This window comes from Lucilia sericata, unplaced genomic scaffold, assembly GCF_015586225.1.
Source record: "Lucilia sericata isolate MDLA Ls3-8-SP2 unplaced genomic scaffold, ASM1558622v1 Contig000055F_arrow, whole genome shotgun sequence".
NCBI lineage: Eukaryota > Metazoa > Arthropoda > Insecta > Diptera > Calliphoridae > Lucilia > Lucilia sericata.
This window is the reverse complement of record NW_023994091.1, coordinates 395802-412895: the sequence shown is the minus strand read 5'-3', so window position 1 is coordinate 412895 and position 17094 is coordinate 395802. Positions and strand designations below refer to the sequence as shown.

At 29.3% G+C, this 17094-nt stretch overlaps 1 protein-coding gene across 1 annotated transcript in view; it reads left to right on the top strand.

The window, feature by feature from the left end:
- The first annotated feature begins 7430 nt into the window (after window positions 1–7430).
- LOC119616068 (myc protein) overlaps window positions 7431–17094 on the top strand; it is a 28416-nt gene continuing 18752 nt past the window's right edge. Inside the window, exons 1-2 of the mRNA XM_037972214.1 lie at window positions 7431–8801; window positions 12426–14007. Coding sequence (XP_037828142.1) covers window positions 12564–14007 — 1444 coding nt within the window. The 5' untranslated portion in view covers window positions 7431–8801; window positions 12426–12563. The remainder of the gene's footprint in view (window positions 8802–12425; window positions 14008–17094) is intronic.

The following is a 17094-nucleotide window of genomic DNA, read 5'->3' as shown; positions in this document are numbered from 1 at the left end:
ATCGTAAAACAATTTTATAGTATAATTTATGTATATAAGATCAATATTTTTGCTAAATGTATGGATACCAATATTTGGTAATGAGTTATGTGCGTTTAAGTGATTTTCGGGAGGAAACCTTGTGTGATAGCTATGACCAAGGATGGACCGATTGTGAAAAAATTTTGAAATAACATTTATGTGTACAAAAATAGTATTTATGCCAAATATTTTATGGGCATCACTATTAGGCAATAAGCTTTTAAGTGTTTTTTTTGAAAGGGACCTTTTCACAGTAATATTTCTGTGCATATAAGCAATAATTAGTACCAAATTTTATATGGATATCTTCATTAACTTATGAGTTATGTAGTTTTAAGTGATTTTCGGGAGGGGACTAATTATGGACCGATCGGAAAAACTTTTCACAGTAATATTTTTGTGCATATGAGCAATACTTGTACCAAATTTTATATTGATATCTTAATTTTGTAATGAGTTATGTGCGTTTAAGTGATTTTCGGGAGGGGACCTTGTATGGGAGCTATGGCCAATTATGGACCGATCGGAAAAACTTTTCACAGTAATATTTTTGTGCATATGAGCAATACTTGTACCAAATTTTATATTGATATCTTAATTTAGTAATGAGTTATGTGCGTTTAAGTGATTTTCGGGAGGGGACCTTGTATGGGAGCCATGACCAATTATGGACCGATCGGAAAAAAATTTATCAGTAATATTTCTGTGCATATAAGCAATACTTGTACAAACTTGTATATGGATATCTTACTTTAGTAATGAGTTATTCACGTTTAAGTGATTTACGGGAGGGGTCCTTGAATGGGAGTTATGACCAATTATGGACCGTTCGGAAAAAACTTTCATAGTAATATTTCTGTACATAAGAGCAATACTTGCACCAAATTTTATATGGATATCTTCATTTACTAATGAGTTATGTGGTTTTAAGTGATTTTCGGGAGGGGACCTTGAATGGGAGTTATGACCAATTATGGACCGATCGGAAAAAACTTTCATAGTAATATTTCTGTATATAAGAGCAATACTTGCACCAAATTTTATATGATTATCTTCATTTACTAATGAATTATGTGGTTTTAAGTGATTTTCGGGAGTGGACCTTGTATGGGAGCTATGACCAATTATGGACCGATCCAAAAAAACTTTCATAGTAATATTTCTGTATATAAGAGCAATACTTGCACCAAATTTTATATGGATATCTTCATTTACTAATGAGTTATGTGGTTTTAAGTGATTTTCGGGAGGGGACCTTGTATGGGAGCTATGACCAATTATGGACCGATCCAAAAAAACTTTCATAGTAATATTTCTGTGCATATCAGAAATACTTATTCCAAACTTTATATAGATATCTTTATTTACTAATGAGTTATGCGCGTTTAAGTGATTTTCGGGAGGGGACCTTGTATGGGAGCTATGTCCAATTATGGTCCGATCCAATTTTTTTTGCTCTGAATGAATTCCATTGACATAGGATTTTAATTTGTAAAATTTTGTGAAGATATCGATATTGTGACGGAAGTTATTAACAAAAAACCCATTTTCCGGGAATATGTACTTTTGTATGGGAGGTATATGAAATTGTGGACCGATTGTGGCAATTTTCAGCAGGAGTCAAGATCTTGTGCAGAAACGAATGTTTGCTGACTTTCATGAAATTATCTTGCATAGTTTTCGAGAAAATTACATCAGAATGTGTAAAAAATGCTTATTTTTTTCGAGGTTGTTTTAAATTTTGATTCATAACTTTTCCCGGTGTGAACGGATTTTGCTCATTTTCAATACCGAACTGCTTAGGACAACAATGAATATTTTCGATGAATTTGGTTTACTTCCTTTGCTTCGTTTTAAAGTGAGCGTGTTTTAGGCAGACAGACAGACAGACGGACATAGCTAAATCGACTCAGAATTTGATAAGGACCCAGAATATATATACTTTGTTCGGTCTCAGATGAATATTTCTTGGTGTTACACACGGAATGACAAAGTTATATATACCCTCTATCACCACTGATGGTGGTGGAGGGTATAAAAAGTAATAATAGGTATAATTTATTTAAGACTTTCAATTTAATAATAGAAATTTAATTGTTTACTATAGCTACTTTACTACTATGTATTTACGTTTCTTAAAGTTCACTGCAGTATTGTAGAAATTCATGCAAAAAAGAAAAAACACAAACTAGGTATTTACTATTTCCATTTATCTCTTTGTCTACACTCTACACCTAAAGCGCAATTCATCATGAGAAACAACAACATCTAATCGCATTGGAATACAGCAACAAAACGTAAACAAATCATTAAAGTTTATTTATATTTTTTTGTTGCCTTTTTTACAATTTAATTAAATCACATGCAACTGCCAATGTTTACTATCAATGTGATTTTAATCATTTTTTCAATTGTTGTTTTATTTGATTCATGAAATTCGAAAAAAACATTCTCCAAAAAAGCTTTAAAGTCATTATTTTTTTCATATAATTTTGCAATAAAGAAATCAACGTCAACGAAAACAGAAACATTATCTTGTATTTGGTTCCATTATTTCATAAAAATCTGTAAATATTGAGCTTTTTCCTCCCAGTTTAGTTTTATAAACAATTTCAAAAAGTGTAGTAAAGTATTTAAAAATGAGCTTTTTTTCTTGTCTACTTAAATATCAATTAGAATTTCTCTCAGTGATTGTTTACTTTTGTCATTGTTGTTGTTTCGCCATCTAGTTTGTGTGAGTGCAAAGAAAATGTGTTGTTTACACTCATTTGTGTGAGTAAAAATGGTACCGAAGAGAGAACAGGATAAAAAATGTTTATTTATGAGAGAATACGAGTGAATTTTGAGTATTTAACCGCTGGGTTGTAAAATTTAGTAAGAGCTCAAAAATTTAAAAATACTACTTTTTGAAATAATGAAAGAATAATGAAAAAATTTCAATTTTATTTGATTAATATCAATAAATTAAAAATTTTAACAAAGAAATGTTTATTGATAGATCAATAGCCATATGCATTAGATTAAATGTTGTAATACATATGTATACATTTGTCCAACCGGACCTGTTTTGCCAACCTTTTCATGTAATCAGTGTATCTTCCTTAAAATCGTGCGATGATGCATGAAATCTTTCTTAAAGTGTTTGGATTTAATTTCAAAAAGTGTTTCACTATCTGAGTTCATCAATTTGTATAATAATTTGATATTCGACTTACATATCTTTACAACAACATTAATTTAGCCATGAAACAAGTGACTCTGGGAATATTGCCTAAATACTCATAAACAGGGAAACCAAAATATGCAAATATATACATATTTTATATGATACGTCGTATAAACTCATGGACAAGATATTTACATGTTTCTGAACAATATAAGAATTTTGGCATCGATTTCATAGCGTATATTTGTGCTGGTCTATAATCTAGTCTATAGATTACGTGGATTGTTCGCTCATTATGATACCCTTAGAATTACCTTTCCCTTGTATTAAGAGAGTGGTTTCCCTCCCTAATTTCGCTGACTACTTGGTTCGTTCGGTCTCCGTGAAAACCAGCCGGTGTTTCTAATAAAACCGATCACGTTTACTAGTGACGCATCTCTGAGACAGTCAAGATCATGGAAAAGAGCTTTACCAAGATAGAGTAGTATGTGCAGTCACATAGAAGGTGTTGTACCGATTCCACTTCTTCTTCGTCCAAGCAGCTTCCACAGTAGCTATAATGTGGGTAGCCCATACGTTCCGTTCCATACTGTCCAATCATACAGTGCCCAGTAATTATACCAGTTAGAAGACTAATCGAGTTCTTACTAAGAGACAAGATAGTCCTATCTGTTATCAGAGTGTGCCAGAGCAGTCTCGATATTCTACAAGTAATGTTATTTGACTACTTGAGTTCCGTTTCACTCAATGCCAAGTCATCTATCAATTTTGATTGGGTCGTCAGGGGAGTATGAATATCCTCTTGCGCAAGTGTTAAGTCTAGAGACGACCCTTTCGTTACACATTCATCAGATATTTTATTTCCCCGGTGCCCTCATGACCTGGAACCCATATCAACTCAACGCGATGTTGTGTCAGTTGTGCCAATGATTTAATATATTTGATAAGAATTTCGACTTAATAACATTGGAGTTAAGAGCCTTGCTTGATGCAAGGCTGTCTAAGTCTATAAGTATAGTTTAATTTTTGAGATTTAGTTTCTGGATTCTTCTCGCGGCTGTATAGAAGGCAGGCAGAAGTGCAGGTTGGAGCCCAAAGAGCAACTGATTGCAAAATATGATAATCATTGTACCTTGTATAGTATGCTAGACTATAGACCTGACTATAGACTAGACTATAGACTAGACTATAGACTAGACTATAGACTAGACTATAGACTAGACTATAGACTAGACTATAGACTAGACTATAGACTAGACTATAGACTAGACTATAGACTAGACTATAGACTAGACTATAGACTAGACTATAGACTAGACTATAGACTAGACTATAGACTAGACTATAGACTAGACTATAGACTAGACTATAGACTAGACTATAGACTAGACTATAGACTAGACTATAGACTAGACTATAGACTAGACTATAGACTAGACTATAGACTAGACTATAGACTAGACTATAGACTAGACTATAGACTAGACTATAGACTAGACTATAGACTAGACTATAGACTAGACTATAGACTAGACTATAGACTAGACTATAGACTAGACTATAGACTAGACTATAGACTAGACTATAGACTAGACTATAGACTAGACTATAGACTAGACTATAGACTAGACTATAGACTAGACTATAGACTAGACTATAGACTAGACTATAGACTAGACTATAGACTAGACTATAGACTAGACTATAGACTAGACTATAGACTAGACTATAGACTAGACTATAGACTAGACTATAGACTAGACTATAGACTAGACTATAGACTAGACTATAGACTAGACTATAGACTAGACTATAGACTAGACTATAGACTAGACTATAGACTAGACATAGACTAGACTAATAAGACTAGACTATAGACTAGACTATAGACTAGACTATAGACTAGACTATAGACTAGACTATAGACTAGACTACTAGACTAGACTAATAGACTAGACTATAGACTAGACTATAGACTAGACTATAGACTAGACTATAGACTAGACTATAGACTAGACTATAGACTAGACTATAGACTAGACTATAGACTAGACTATAGACTAGACTATAGAAGACTATAGACTAGACTATAGACTAGACTATAGACTAGACTATAGACTAGACTATAGACTAGACTATAGACTAGACTATAGACTAGACTATAGACTAGACTATAGACTGACTATAGACTAGACTATAGACTGACTATAGACTAGACTATAGACTGACTATAGACTAGACTATAGACTAGACTATAGACTAGGACTATAGACTAGACTATAGACTAGACTATAGACAGACTATAGACTAGACTATAGACTAGCTAGACTAGACTATAGACTAGACTATAGACTGGACTATAGACTAGACTATAGACTGGACTATAGACTAGACTATAGACTGGACTATAGACTAGACTATAGACTGGACTATAGACTAGACTATAGACTAGACTATAGACTAGACTATAGACTAGACTATAGACTAGACTATAGACTAGACTATAGACTAGACTATAGACTAGACTATAGACTAGACTATAGAGTAGACTATAGACTAGACTATAGACTAGACTATAGACTAGACTATAGACTAGACTATAGACTAGACTATAGACTAGACTATAGACTAGACTATAGACTAGACTATAGACTAGACATAGAGTAGACTAGACATAGAGTAGACTATAGACTAGACTATAGACTAGACTATAGACTAGATTATAGACTAGACTATAGACTAGACTATAGACTAGACTCTAGACTAGACTATAGACTAGACTATAGATTAGACTATAGACTAGACTATAGACTAGACTATAGACTAGACTATAGACTAGACTATAGACTAGACTATAGACTAGACTATAGAAAAGGCAGAATATCAGTTTTCATATTTGATTGCCGCAAGTCTAATTTAATAATAAATTTTTGTAGACTAGACTATAGACTAGACTATAGGTTAGACTATAGAATAGACTATATACTAGACTATAGGTTAGACTATAGGTTAGACTATAGAATAGACTAGACTATAGGTTAGACTATAGACTAGATTATAGATTAAACTAGACTATATACCAGACTATGGACTAAACTAGAGACTATTGACTAGATTCGGCTAGACTATACTAGTCTACAGACTAGACTATAGACTAGACTATAGACTCGACTATAGACTGAACTAGAGACTATACTATCGGCTATATAGATTATAGACTAGACTAAAGGCTAGAATATAGACTAGAATATAGACTAGATTATAGACCAGACTATATATCAGACTATGGACTAGACTATAGACTAGATTATAGACTAGACTATAGACTAAACTATAGACTAGACTATAGACAAGACTATATACAAGACTATAGGTTAGACTATAGACTAGAATATAGATTAGATTATAGATTAAACTAGACTATATACCAGACTATGATCTAGACTATAGACTAGACTCGGCTAGACTATACTAGTCTACATAGTACTATAGTCTAGTTTATAGTCTAGTCTATAGTTTAGTTTATAAACTAGACTATAGACTCGACTATAGACTGGACTATCGACTATACTATCGGCTATGTAGATTATAGAATAGACTATAGGCTAGAATATAGACTAGAATATAGACTAGATTATAAACTAGACTATAGACTAGACTATATATCAGACTATGGACTAGACTATAGACTAGACTTTAGAAGACTATAGAAAAGACAAAGTATCAGTTTTCATTTTTGATTGCCGCAAGTCTCTTTTATTATAGCTGCCCCATCGTGCAATCTGTTGAAATTTTGCTTTAAATCTGCTCAATTTGACTAAAATCGACTCAGTTTGAATAGAATAATAAATTTTAGTTTAACAATAAATTCCGTTACTCTCTTTTGAAAATAAAATTGTACTCTTTAAATTAGTTGTGCTCAATGCTCAAATCTCTCCGGTCTCTAAATAACCGGCATTTATGTGCTAATGTAAGAAACTACTATACATTAAGTAAAACTGATGAAAAATAGTAAAGCATAAGAAGAAAAGAAAATTAAAACGAATGTAGTAACTTTTATTATGTTGTGGTTGGTGTTGTTGTATTTGTTGTGTGTTTGAGTATGTTTGTATGGATGTTTAGGTAAGAGTATACTCTTTAAAATGAGTGGTGTTTTGAGTTTGTGTGTGTTTGGTTTATTAAAATGTTTGTCTTTCACCAAATTCTGCTAGTCTCAGTTTTTATTAGATTTTTATTTTGTTCACACAGTGTTGTCGATACGTTTGGTTGTAGACACTTTTTGGCGCGTTCATTTAAACACTTCACTTTGGGACTTTCATGTGAACGGTCGTGTCTATAGTTCAATATATAGTTTGAACTTACAGAAGAAGAAAAAAAATATAAAAATTTTTATACATACTTATATATATAAAGAGACATTTGTCGTTTTTACATTATTTAATGATACGCGCGCTCAGAGCTCAAATAGAATATTTAAGAGGAATTTAAAAAAAAAGTGCTTTTCTACTACAAGCAGAAAGAATTCTAGAGATAGAAAGTAACAAAAAAAAAGCAAAGTGTAAAGAATTATTATTATAACACAACACAAAACTTAAAATATTTTAACAACAAACTTGAAACCGAAAGAAATCATTTCCTTTTCATACACAAAACCAAAAGCACACAAACGTCAAACACACCGCAATAATAAACGGTGGGATTAACGCGTAAAAATTAATTTAAATAAATTTTTCTATTTTAAAAAATTTGAAAATAAAATAACGGTCGGAAAATTTTTGAAAAATTTTATTAAAAAAACAAAAAGAAAAGTGTTTAAACAAACAAAAATATAAAATCGTTTTGGAACAAGTTGGTCATGCAGTTATTGACAACGGAACCAACAAAACATATTTTAACAACAAAACCAACAAATTTAAGCAATTTTTTGCAATTTTTATTATTTATAAACAACACCAACAGCAACAATAAATTGTTGTCATTAAAAAATATTTATAAAAGAAATTTTAATTTACAATTAAGAATATTTTTATTTAAATAAAATTCTTCTCTGGAAGTAAGAAAGAAAAATATTGGAAATTTTGTTGAAAAAAAAACCAAATTGAAATTTTGGTTTCTCGAAGCAAATTAAAAAAAATTTTGCTCTTCTCAGTGTATTGTAATTGTTTTGTGAGTGAATTTTACCGTTAATAATTAACAACAAATACAAAAGTTACAAAATATAAAAATTCCTGAAAAGAAAAAAAATCTCTAAAAAGAGAACTTGGAATTGAATACCAGTAAGCAACAAGAAAAAAAGCACTAAAAAGGATTGAAAAAAGCCTTTGCTGAAATTTGAAAAATAAATTTAAAAATAAAATTCATAAAAAAATCTTTTGAAAAGTGTAAACCTAGTGCTTTTTTAGTAATTACTTTAACAACTGAAAAAAAGGCAAAAAGATTTGAAATCTTTTCTAAAAAAAAATTTATTGAAAATAAGAATAATATTTGACATAACTATAAAAATACAAATTTTGACCCCAGCTACAACAATTTCACAACAACTATAAAAAAAGGATTACTCTATATTAACGACATACTATTTGGATTTATATAAACAAATTTAAGACACAAAAAAGGTAAATATTTCATTGAAATTTTTTTTTTAAAAAAGAAAATTGTGTTAAAAATTGTTTATTTTTCCAAAATTTCAAATTTTTAATTCAGAAATTGTTATTTTTTTATCTAATTTTTTTTAATTAATATGTTTGTTAAATAATTTTTCAAAAACTATTAATTTAAATTTTTTTAATATTTTGAAACTTTAAAAATAAATTTTTTCCCGCAAAAAATTTATTTTTTTTAATTTAAAAATTCCGTGCAGTCGTTCGTCATTTTATCTAGAAAGTTTAGTTTAAAAAATTATCAAAACTTTTAAAAATTTTATTTCTGTTAAATACACAATTTTGAACCGTAATTCGATTGTAAATAGTTTTTTTAAATTGATTTTCAAAAAAGTGCTTTTTAAATTTTTTTATTCGAAATTCGGCAAATAATATTTCAAATTAAAAATTTATGCGTTGGAAATTCAAATTCAATAAATAGACGTAGAAAATTATATTTATTTTTCATTTGAATTTAAAAAAAAATCAGAAATCCCAAAGTTCGGAAAAAACAATAGATAATTAGGACTATTCTGAATAATAAATTCATGGAGTGTTTGTTCCCACTCCCATATATAAAGCAGGCAAAATGGAATAAACTGCCGGGAAATTATTGTGCATAATTGGCCTGATTAAGAAAATAATGAAACAAAATTTACGCAATTTATGTTAAATTTCGATTCGAAATGTATGAAATTATAACGTAACTGTTATTTTCCAAGTTTTATATAAAAAATCCAATTTTCACTTGTACATTTCCGAATTTACATCGAAAAATCACATTTCTAATTGATTTTCTTTTGTTATTTTCCGAATTCGAAATGAAAAAACTCATTATCAATTGAATTTTACTGAATACCTATGTATGAAATGAATAGGTATTATTAGTTTCAGTTTTCGCAATTCAAAATCTCAATTTAAATTGAATTTTTGTGCATTCAAAATTAAAAAAGTTTTACTTATCGAAAGATTTTATGGATCAAATATGTCTTCTGTAATTGTTGTGCTCTTCGGTGGCACTCATCATAATAACTAAGGTAAAATTTTAGGTTTTGCCTATCCTAACTTCTATTCCATTAGTTTAACAAATTTTAATTTATTAAATTTCATGACTTTTTTTAATCAAAATTAAAATTTTACATACAAAATGTTACGCAATTTTTCCTGCTATCGCAACCACTGTGCATTCTTCTTTTTCAAAACACTGCAACTGCATTCTAACGGCACTTTTTTTTTTTGCTTAAATAGCTTTAAAAGAAAACACCAAAAATACTTTATAACAACAACAATAACTTTGTTTAGTTATAAACAAAAAACGTAAACAAATCAATTTATTAATTTTCTCTTTTTTGTTAAAAAGAGTCAATCAACTCTTTATCTTTAATCGGAAAATGATGCGTTTTTATTTTGAATTGTTGTTGTCGTCAAAAAAAAATGACGTCTAGTTTTTGTGAATTCTGTTTTAGTAGCAAAATTTGTTTACATGTTATAATAACAGAGCATAAGTTAAGAACTGAGTTGCACTCTGTTTAGTGATCTTTTGAACTTTAAGGGAAAATGTTAAAACATTCAAAAAGGAAAAAAATTTCCAAAAATATTTAAAATTGCTAAATTTATTAAAAAATTTATAAAAACAAAGTTTCCCCATGTAAACATTTTATTACACAAAAAAATGTTCTCCACTTTTACGCTTTTTAAGCGGTTTGTTTACACTTGCATTATTTTGATTTGTTGCTTTAACTTGCACTACGTTTATGTGTTTGTTTACACTGCTGCTGCGTTGCACTCTTTGCAAAATTGCTTGCGCAAATCACTCAAAACTCTCTTAAGCTTTTTCAAATATAAAAAAAAAACATGGCGAAAAATAAGAAATGCACAAGAAAAAAAAAAAAGAACAAAACAAATGAAATGACATTCCCTAAATATTTTTCAAATAAAATGAACCACAGAAGATGATAGATAGATGTGTATGGATAAAAATTTAAGAAAAAAGAGATAATTAAAGAAAACTTGTTTAGGAAAACATAAGAAGAAAACAAAAAACTTTGCCGGCATTTTTTTGGGCTGAATTTTTATAAATAAAAACTAGTTTTTTTTTGTGCAAAGGGATTTGTTGTTTTTTTCTTCTTCTGCAATTTATGTATTTTTTTTTTTGTTTATTATTTTGCATATCAATTGTTGTTGTGGCTTTTTAGTTTTAAAATTTTATGAGTTGTGTTAATTTTTCGTGTTTAGCAGTGATTTAAAAGAGTTAATTTTTTATATTAATGAATATCTATGTGGAAAATTAAAATTTTATTAATTAATTAATGTTTTTTTTTCCAAATTGTAAGAATTTTCTACTTTTTTATAAAAGATTTGAAAAAAACTTTTTAAATTTTTCGATTTTTTCAAGATTTTTCTTGTTATTTTTTAAAAATTTTTAATAAATAAGTTTCAAAACAAATTTGTAGGTATAGGTAGTATTTGAAGAAATAATTAAATTCTTTAAAATTTTTAAAAATAATTGCACTACTATAGAGGAATGTAATCTATTATTAGAAATATAAAAATAGGTACCTACCTACTCATTCACTATTTTTTTTATAAATATTTGATTCATAATTTCTTGTAAACTTAACTTTTTTTGCAAATTACAAATTCTAGGAATTTGTTTTTTTTTTATTTATACAAAACTTATCTCAATTGTTTATAAAACTTGTTTTCTTTATTTTAATAAACAAATAAAATAATAATATGACTAATTGTTGTAATAATCTCCCCTTTCCCTACTTAATGTAAATCAAACTTAGTAAACATTTTCTTACTAAATAATAAAAATAACAATGTTTTTGTTTACTTTACAAAAAAAAAAAACACAAATTCTATATTTAATGTAATATTACAATTCAATATTCTCAATTTCTCTTCAAATTTATTTAAATTTTTGATAAAAGAGCAATTTTTTTTTTACTTAATATGGCGCCAAAATAGCTTAACACAACAATAAATAGCAAAATAAAATACATACAAATAACAGTAATTTACAACAAAATACCACTAAACGCCCACAAAACAACACACAAATATTAAAAAAAAAAAACAAAACAGAAAAATGGCAAACTATCATTTGTATTTTGCTATTTAAAATACGCCCACACATATTACAACAATAAGCAAGAACAAGAACCAGAAAAAAAAGAAACATTTACAAACAAGAGTAATCCCCCCTCACACATCATCACTAAAATATGCTCGCACTTACTGTGTTTATTATTTTCTACTGTTTCAGTTGTTTCTCTATTGTTTTGTTTGTGTATGGAATGCAATTGTTAAGCTTAGTCCATTTAATTACAGGCAAATGTATGTGTTTATGTGTAAAAGTTGATAAAGTGTTAATTGTAACTGAAAAAAGAAACAAGAGAAATTACTCAATAAGTATTATGTTCATAGTTGTTGCTAATATTTTGACAACAATAAGAAGAAAACTTAAGAAAAATAAAACACAATTACCGCGTTAAGACACAAAATAATTTATAATTTAGTTTTTAGTAAAAAAAAAACCATTTGCAAAACAAAAAAACTAAATATTTTTCTTTTTATTTCCTTATTCTCTTTACAGTTTATTGATTAAACTATAACAAACAACCTGCCCCCCTCCCCAAACATTAGAAGATCTGGCATCTTCTCTTGTTAAGAATTATACGAAACCCAAAATAATTTGTGATAAATCGGACCTTATAGAACAACTCGACAAAATGGCAAAACTTTGCAGTCCTTATGGGACCTCACCTATTAGCTCTTTCTTAAGTGATTTATCACCCAATGGCTTCTCCGATGAATTCCATCAAATACAACCCGATCCTTTTGATTTGACATTCGATGATTTACCCTCCATCTGTGGCGATATACAAAAAATTGAATCAGACAATGGTTTTTCATCGTATGGCAGTATTATGGATTTAGATTTGGATGTGAAGACCGAAGTACGTAATACAGATTTAATGTGGTGGACAGCACCACCCACTACCATTCTCTCTACATCCGCCTCCTCCATGTCCAGCGACATTAGTTCGGGAGTATCATTGGCCGCTGTGATGGGTGGCGCTGCCTCCGGCAACAGCCCCAAAACCGCTAGTTTACAAATTAAAGTAGAAAAAGAAGAGCTGCATGCACCCACCGTGGTTACAGCTAAGAAAGTAAATCCTATGAAATTTAAACAGGAAATAGTACAGATTAAACAAGAACCTACAGATGATGTTGAGCAACAGTTGGCTCATCACCAAATACCAAATAGCAAGACAACGCCTACAGTAGCCGCAGCCCAAACAACGTCAACACAACAGCCACATCCTGTTATGCTAGTAAGTACGGCGAATGTGGCAAATATTAACAATATACCACCCGGCACCTCTTTACTACGCAAATCCCAGCAACAACAACAACAAAAGAAATTACAGCAACAGACGCGCGGTACCCTACACATAACAAAACGTGGTGATCAACTATTGCCCTCAGCTAATGCCATTAATACCAGCAACCACATAATATCTACACACTCTACTAACCTATTTAACACCTCCGCCAGCTCTAACACCTCCAGTGCAAACACTTCCCTACTTTATCAACGTCCCGATACACCACACAGTTTAGATGATGATTGCTCTACAACCGAATTCAAACATAATGTCGACCTAAGAGCCTGTGTCATGGGCAGCAATAACATTTCTCTAACCCCAAATCCTCTCACCCCAGATGAGGTCTTTATCAAGAGTGTTGAGCTAGAACTACAGGATACGAGTAAAAAACAAATCGATACACGTCTCGGTAGAAATTACTCCTTTACCGAAGTCTTGGATCTCATCAATAATAGTCCCACAAATACCGGCGAATATCTAAAAGCTCCCACGACGACGAGTAGTAGTAGTTCGAGTGGTTTCAGTAGTTATCATTCGGCTCACAATAACGGTTCAATGCGTTCCTCCGAATCTGATTCCGATGAAGAATCAACAATGGGTTCAAGTTCATCTTCGCTATTGGATGAAATTAGCTATGGAGCTGGTGGTGTGTCGCCGGTATCAAGTCAATCGTCAAATATTAGTAGTACGCAACATTATATGCAACATCGGGATCATAGTTATACACGCTGCAAAGATGGCATGGATGATTTGAGCACAAATTTGGAAACACCCTCGGATTCTGGTGAGTTGGTCAAGTCAAATTTTGTTTATTATTATTTATGTTTTTTTTTTGTTGTGATTTAAAAGAGTTTATTTTTTAAAGGGGAAATTTCTAAACATATTGTCGTTTTTCCTTTGGCGCTTGTAATCTTATCGTTATTATTATTAGTTTTGTATTTATTAAAGACTTGATAATTACTCTTCTTTTTTTTTTGTTGGATTTTTTTTTTGCTTTCAACGTCATTCATTTGTGGAAACAACATTCTCTTTACGAGTGTTTATTTTTTATTACAAAATATTGTGAAATTGTTTGAATATAAGTGCTGCAGTGTATATATAATTTTTTTTTTTCTGAACAGCTGCCCCCCCTTAAATGTAGGCTACAACAATTTTACACATTTGACGACAAGAAAAATACAATAGTTCAAAAGTCCACTTTTATAAATGTAATGAAAAAAAGAGCAAAGTCATTTTAAATTATGGCGAAATTTCTTTAAATGAATTGCAAAATTCTATTCTTTAAATTTTTGGCGCCTTTTTTGTTCTAGAGTTTTCTTTTTGTGGCATATTACTAGGCGTTTTCTTTAAAAGTTTAAGTTAAGGCGTCTTTACGACCACGTTGTGTTCTTTTCTGCCTTTTAGAGTAACCTTTAAAGTTTTAGGGAAAACTGATTGGCGGGAGGGGAGTGTGTGAAGTGAGTGCTTAGTTTTCCAAAGAGAGTAATGAAATGCGCAGTTTCAAAATTTTGAGTTTTACTGAATGCATTGTAATTTTTACTACGCCTTAAAGTATGCTTTTATTTTAGTTGTATTGTATTTTTACGGTTTAAAGTTTTAAATATTTTAAGGTTACACCCAAATTGTTAAAGATTTTTGTTTAAAAATAGCAATTTTGTTGAAATTTAGACATTTTGTTAAATGTTTAGAATATTTTTTATAATATTTTATATTTAAACCTTAAGGCTTTTAATTAATAAAGTCTACTTTAAGGCTTTTCTTTAATGTTTTTTGTTTTTATGTCACTATTATGTACTAATTGAGTTATTATTTAGTATTTTCTATCTGTCTGCTTTATTTCTATTAAAATCTAAGGGTATTTACCTATACAATTTACTACCCTACCCCAAGCCATGCCGGCTTAATGTTTTTACTCTATAATTTAGTTTTTTTTTTTTGTTATTTAGCTCTTATAACAATTATTTTCGTCTACTTGCAAAATGAGCGCATCTGCGCATTTCATATTAATTAAGGCGTAGGTTTTATGCCGGGCAGTATAAACTTTGTTATACCTTAAAAAAATGGAACTCTCTTTTGTTAAAAATGAACTAACGGTAATCTATAGTTTTGTTGTTATGTTAACTTGCAATTTAAGTTATTTAAGAGTTGGAATCATATTTTTTTTTTGGCGCGAAATGTTATTTTGTTTGTATTTAAACTAGTTTAAATAAAAGCACTCATTTGTCTGTCTCTCTGTGTTTCTCTTGAAATGCAATTTGTTTTGTTTTTATCTATTTACGTTGTTTATTTTATTTTTATTTTAATTGTATAGTAAATATTTTAGTTTTTTTTTTGTCTTTGACACGTTGCATTTATTTTTAATTTTTATTATTTAGCTTTTTATTTCATGTATTTTTTTTTTTCTTAAAAGAAATAAGATTCGTGTTAAATTTTGTGCTTTTTTTTTATTATTGCTAAATGTTTATATTTATTTTGCACCGGTTGTTGTTGTGTGTTTTAGTTTTGTTGTCAAGTGTTCTAAATTTTATAGATTTCAAAGATTTAACAAGATTTTTTTTTTTTTTGTTAAAATTTCGTGACTTTTTTTTTGTGATAATTTATATGACATCTTGTAGAAATGTTTTAAATTTAAGAAAAAAATTCAGAACTTTGTACTTTTTTTTATTAAAAATTTCCTTGTTTTAATAGCAACAACAGCAGCCATAAATTTTGCATTTAAATTTTAAATTTTTGTTTATTTAATGACTCAAAATCTTTTTTTGAAACACAAAATTTAAGAATTTTTGTTCTGGGGTTTTTTTTGTTTATATTTTTTTGCAATAATTTCAACTAAAAAATAAAAATAATTTCAAATAAATTCCCTAGAATTTGAATTTTTATTTAAAATTAAAATTAAATAAAAAAATTTAAAAAATTTTAATAAATTTAAGCAAATTTATACTATAAAATTTTAATAAGCCCTAAAGTAGGCTAGGTTTTTTAATTAAATTTTCCCTTAATTAAACTTTTCCCCTTGAAATAGGCTTAAAATTTAAACAAAATTACATTAAAAAACTTGTAAATTTCTGTTGCTTGTTTAACTTTTACATAATAAGAAAAAAAAACCGGCCGGCAAAAAACGTACTCTTTTACAATTGCCAACAAATACACAAAAAAAGACATTTTTAAAGCTGCAATGGAACAAACAGCCATGTAAATGAAAGGCGGAAGTGTAGATTTGATTCAAGAGGAGACCATCTCTCTAAATAAAATGAAACCAATACAGACAGAAAGACAGACAGACAAACAAAAAGGCTGATTGTACTATACAGCCTCCACAAAAGCAATATTTAACGGAAATTTGAGCGGAAATATCATAGTATAATAAAAAAACAACAACAACAGCAATTCATTGCAAAAAAAGAGACCAAGTTGTAGTCGGTATCAGGGCAAACATTTGTATGGGTGTGTCGTTGTCTGTTTGAAATCAAAGTATAAGATAACATAAACTTAGTTTAAACGACTAAAAGTAGGCACTAGTTTTTGTTTACCTATAGTGCAGTACTTTTCTTATTTAAAAGATAAATTTATAAGTTCATGTTATTCAAATTTAAAAGAAAATTAACAGGAAATTTTAATTAAATAAAAATTTCTTGACTTTAGGAAAAAAACTGGAATTTGATCTCTTTCTCTCTAAGTAAACTTAAAACCTTACAAAAGCTTTTCTATTTATAAAGTAAACCCCCTTTACAACCAAAAAAAAGCTTTGCCTTTTACACACAGGGTTAAAGTACCATTATTTCTCAATGCAAAAGCGGTATAAAGAGTAGAGACAATCAACCATAAGTAAACTCTATTAGTACTACTACAATTACAACAACAACAACAGCAA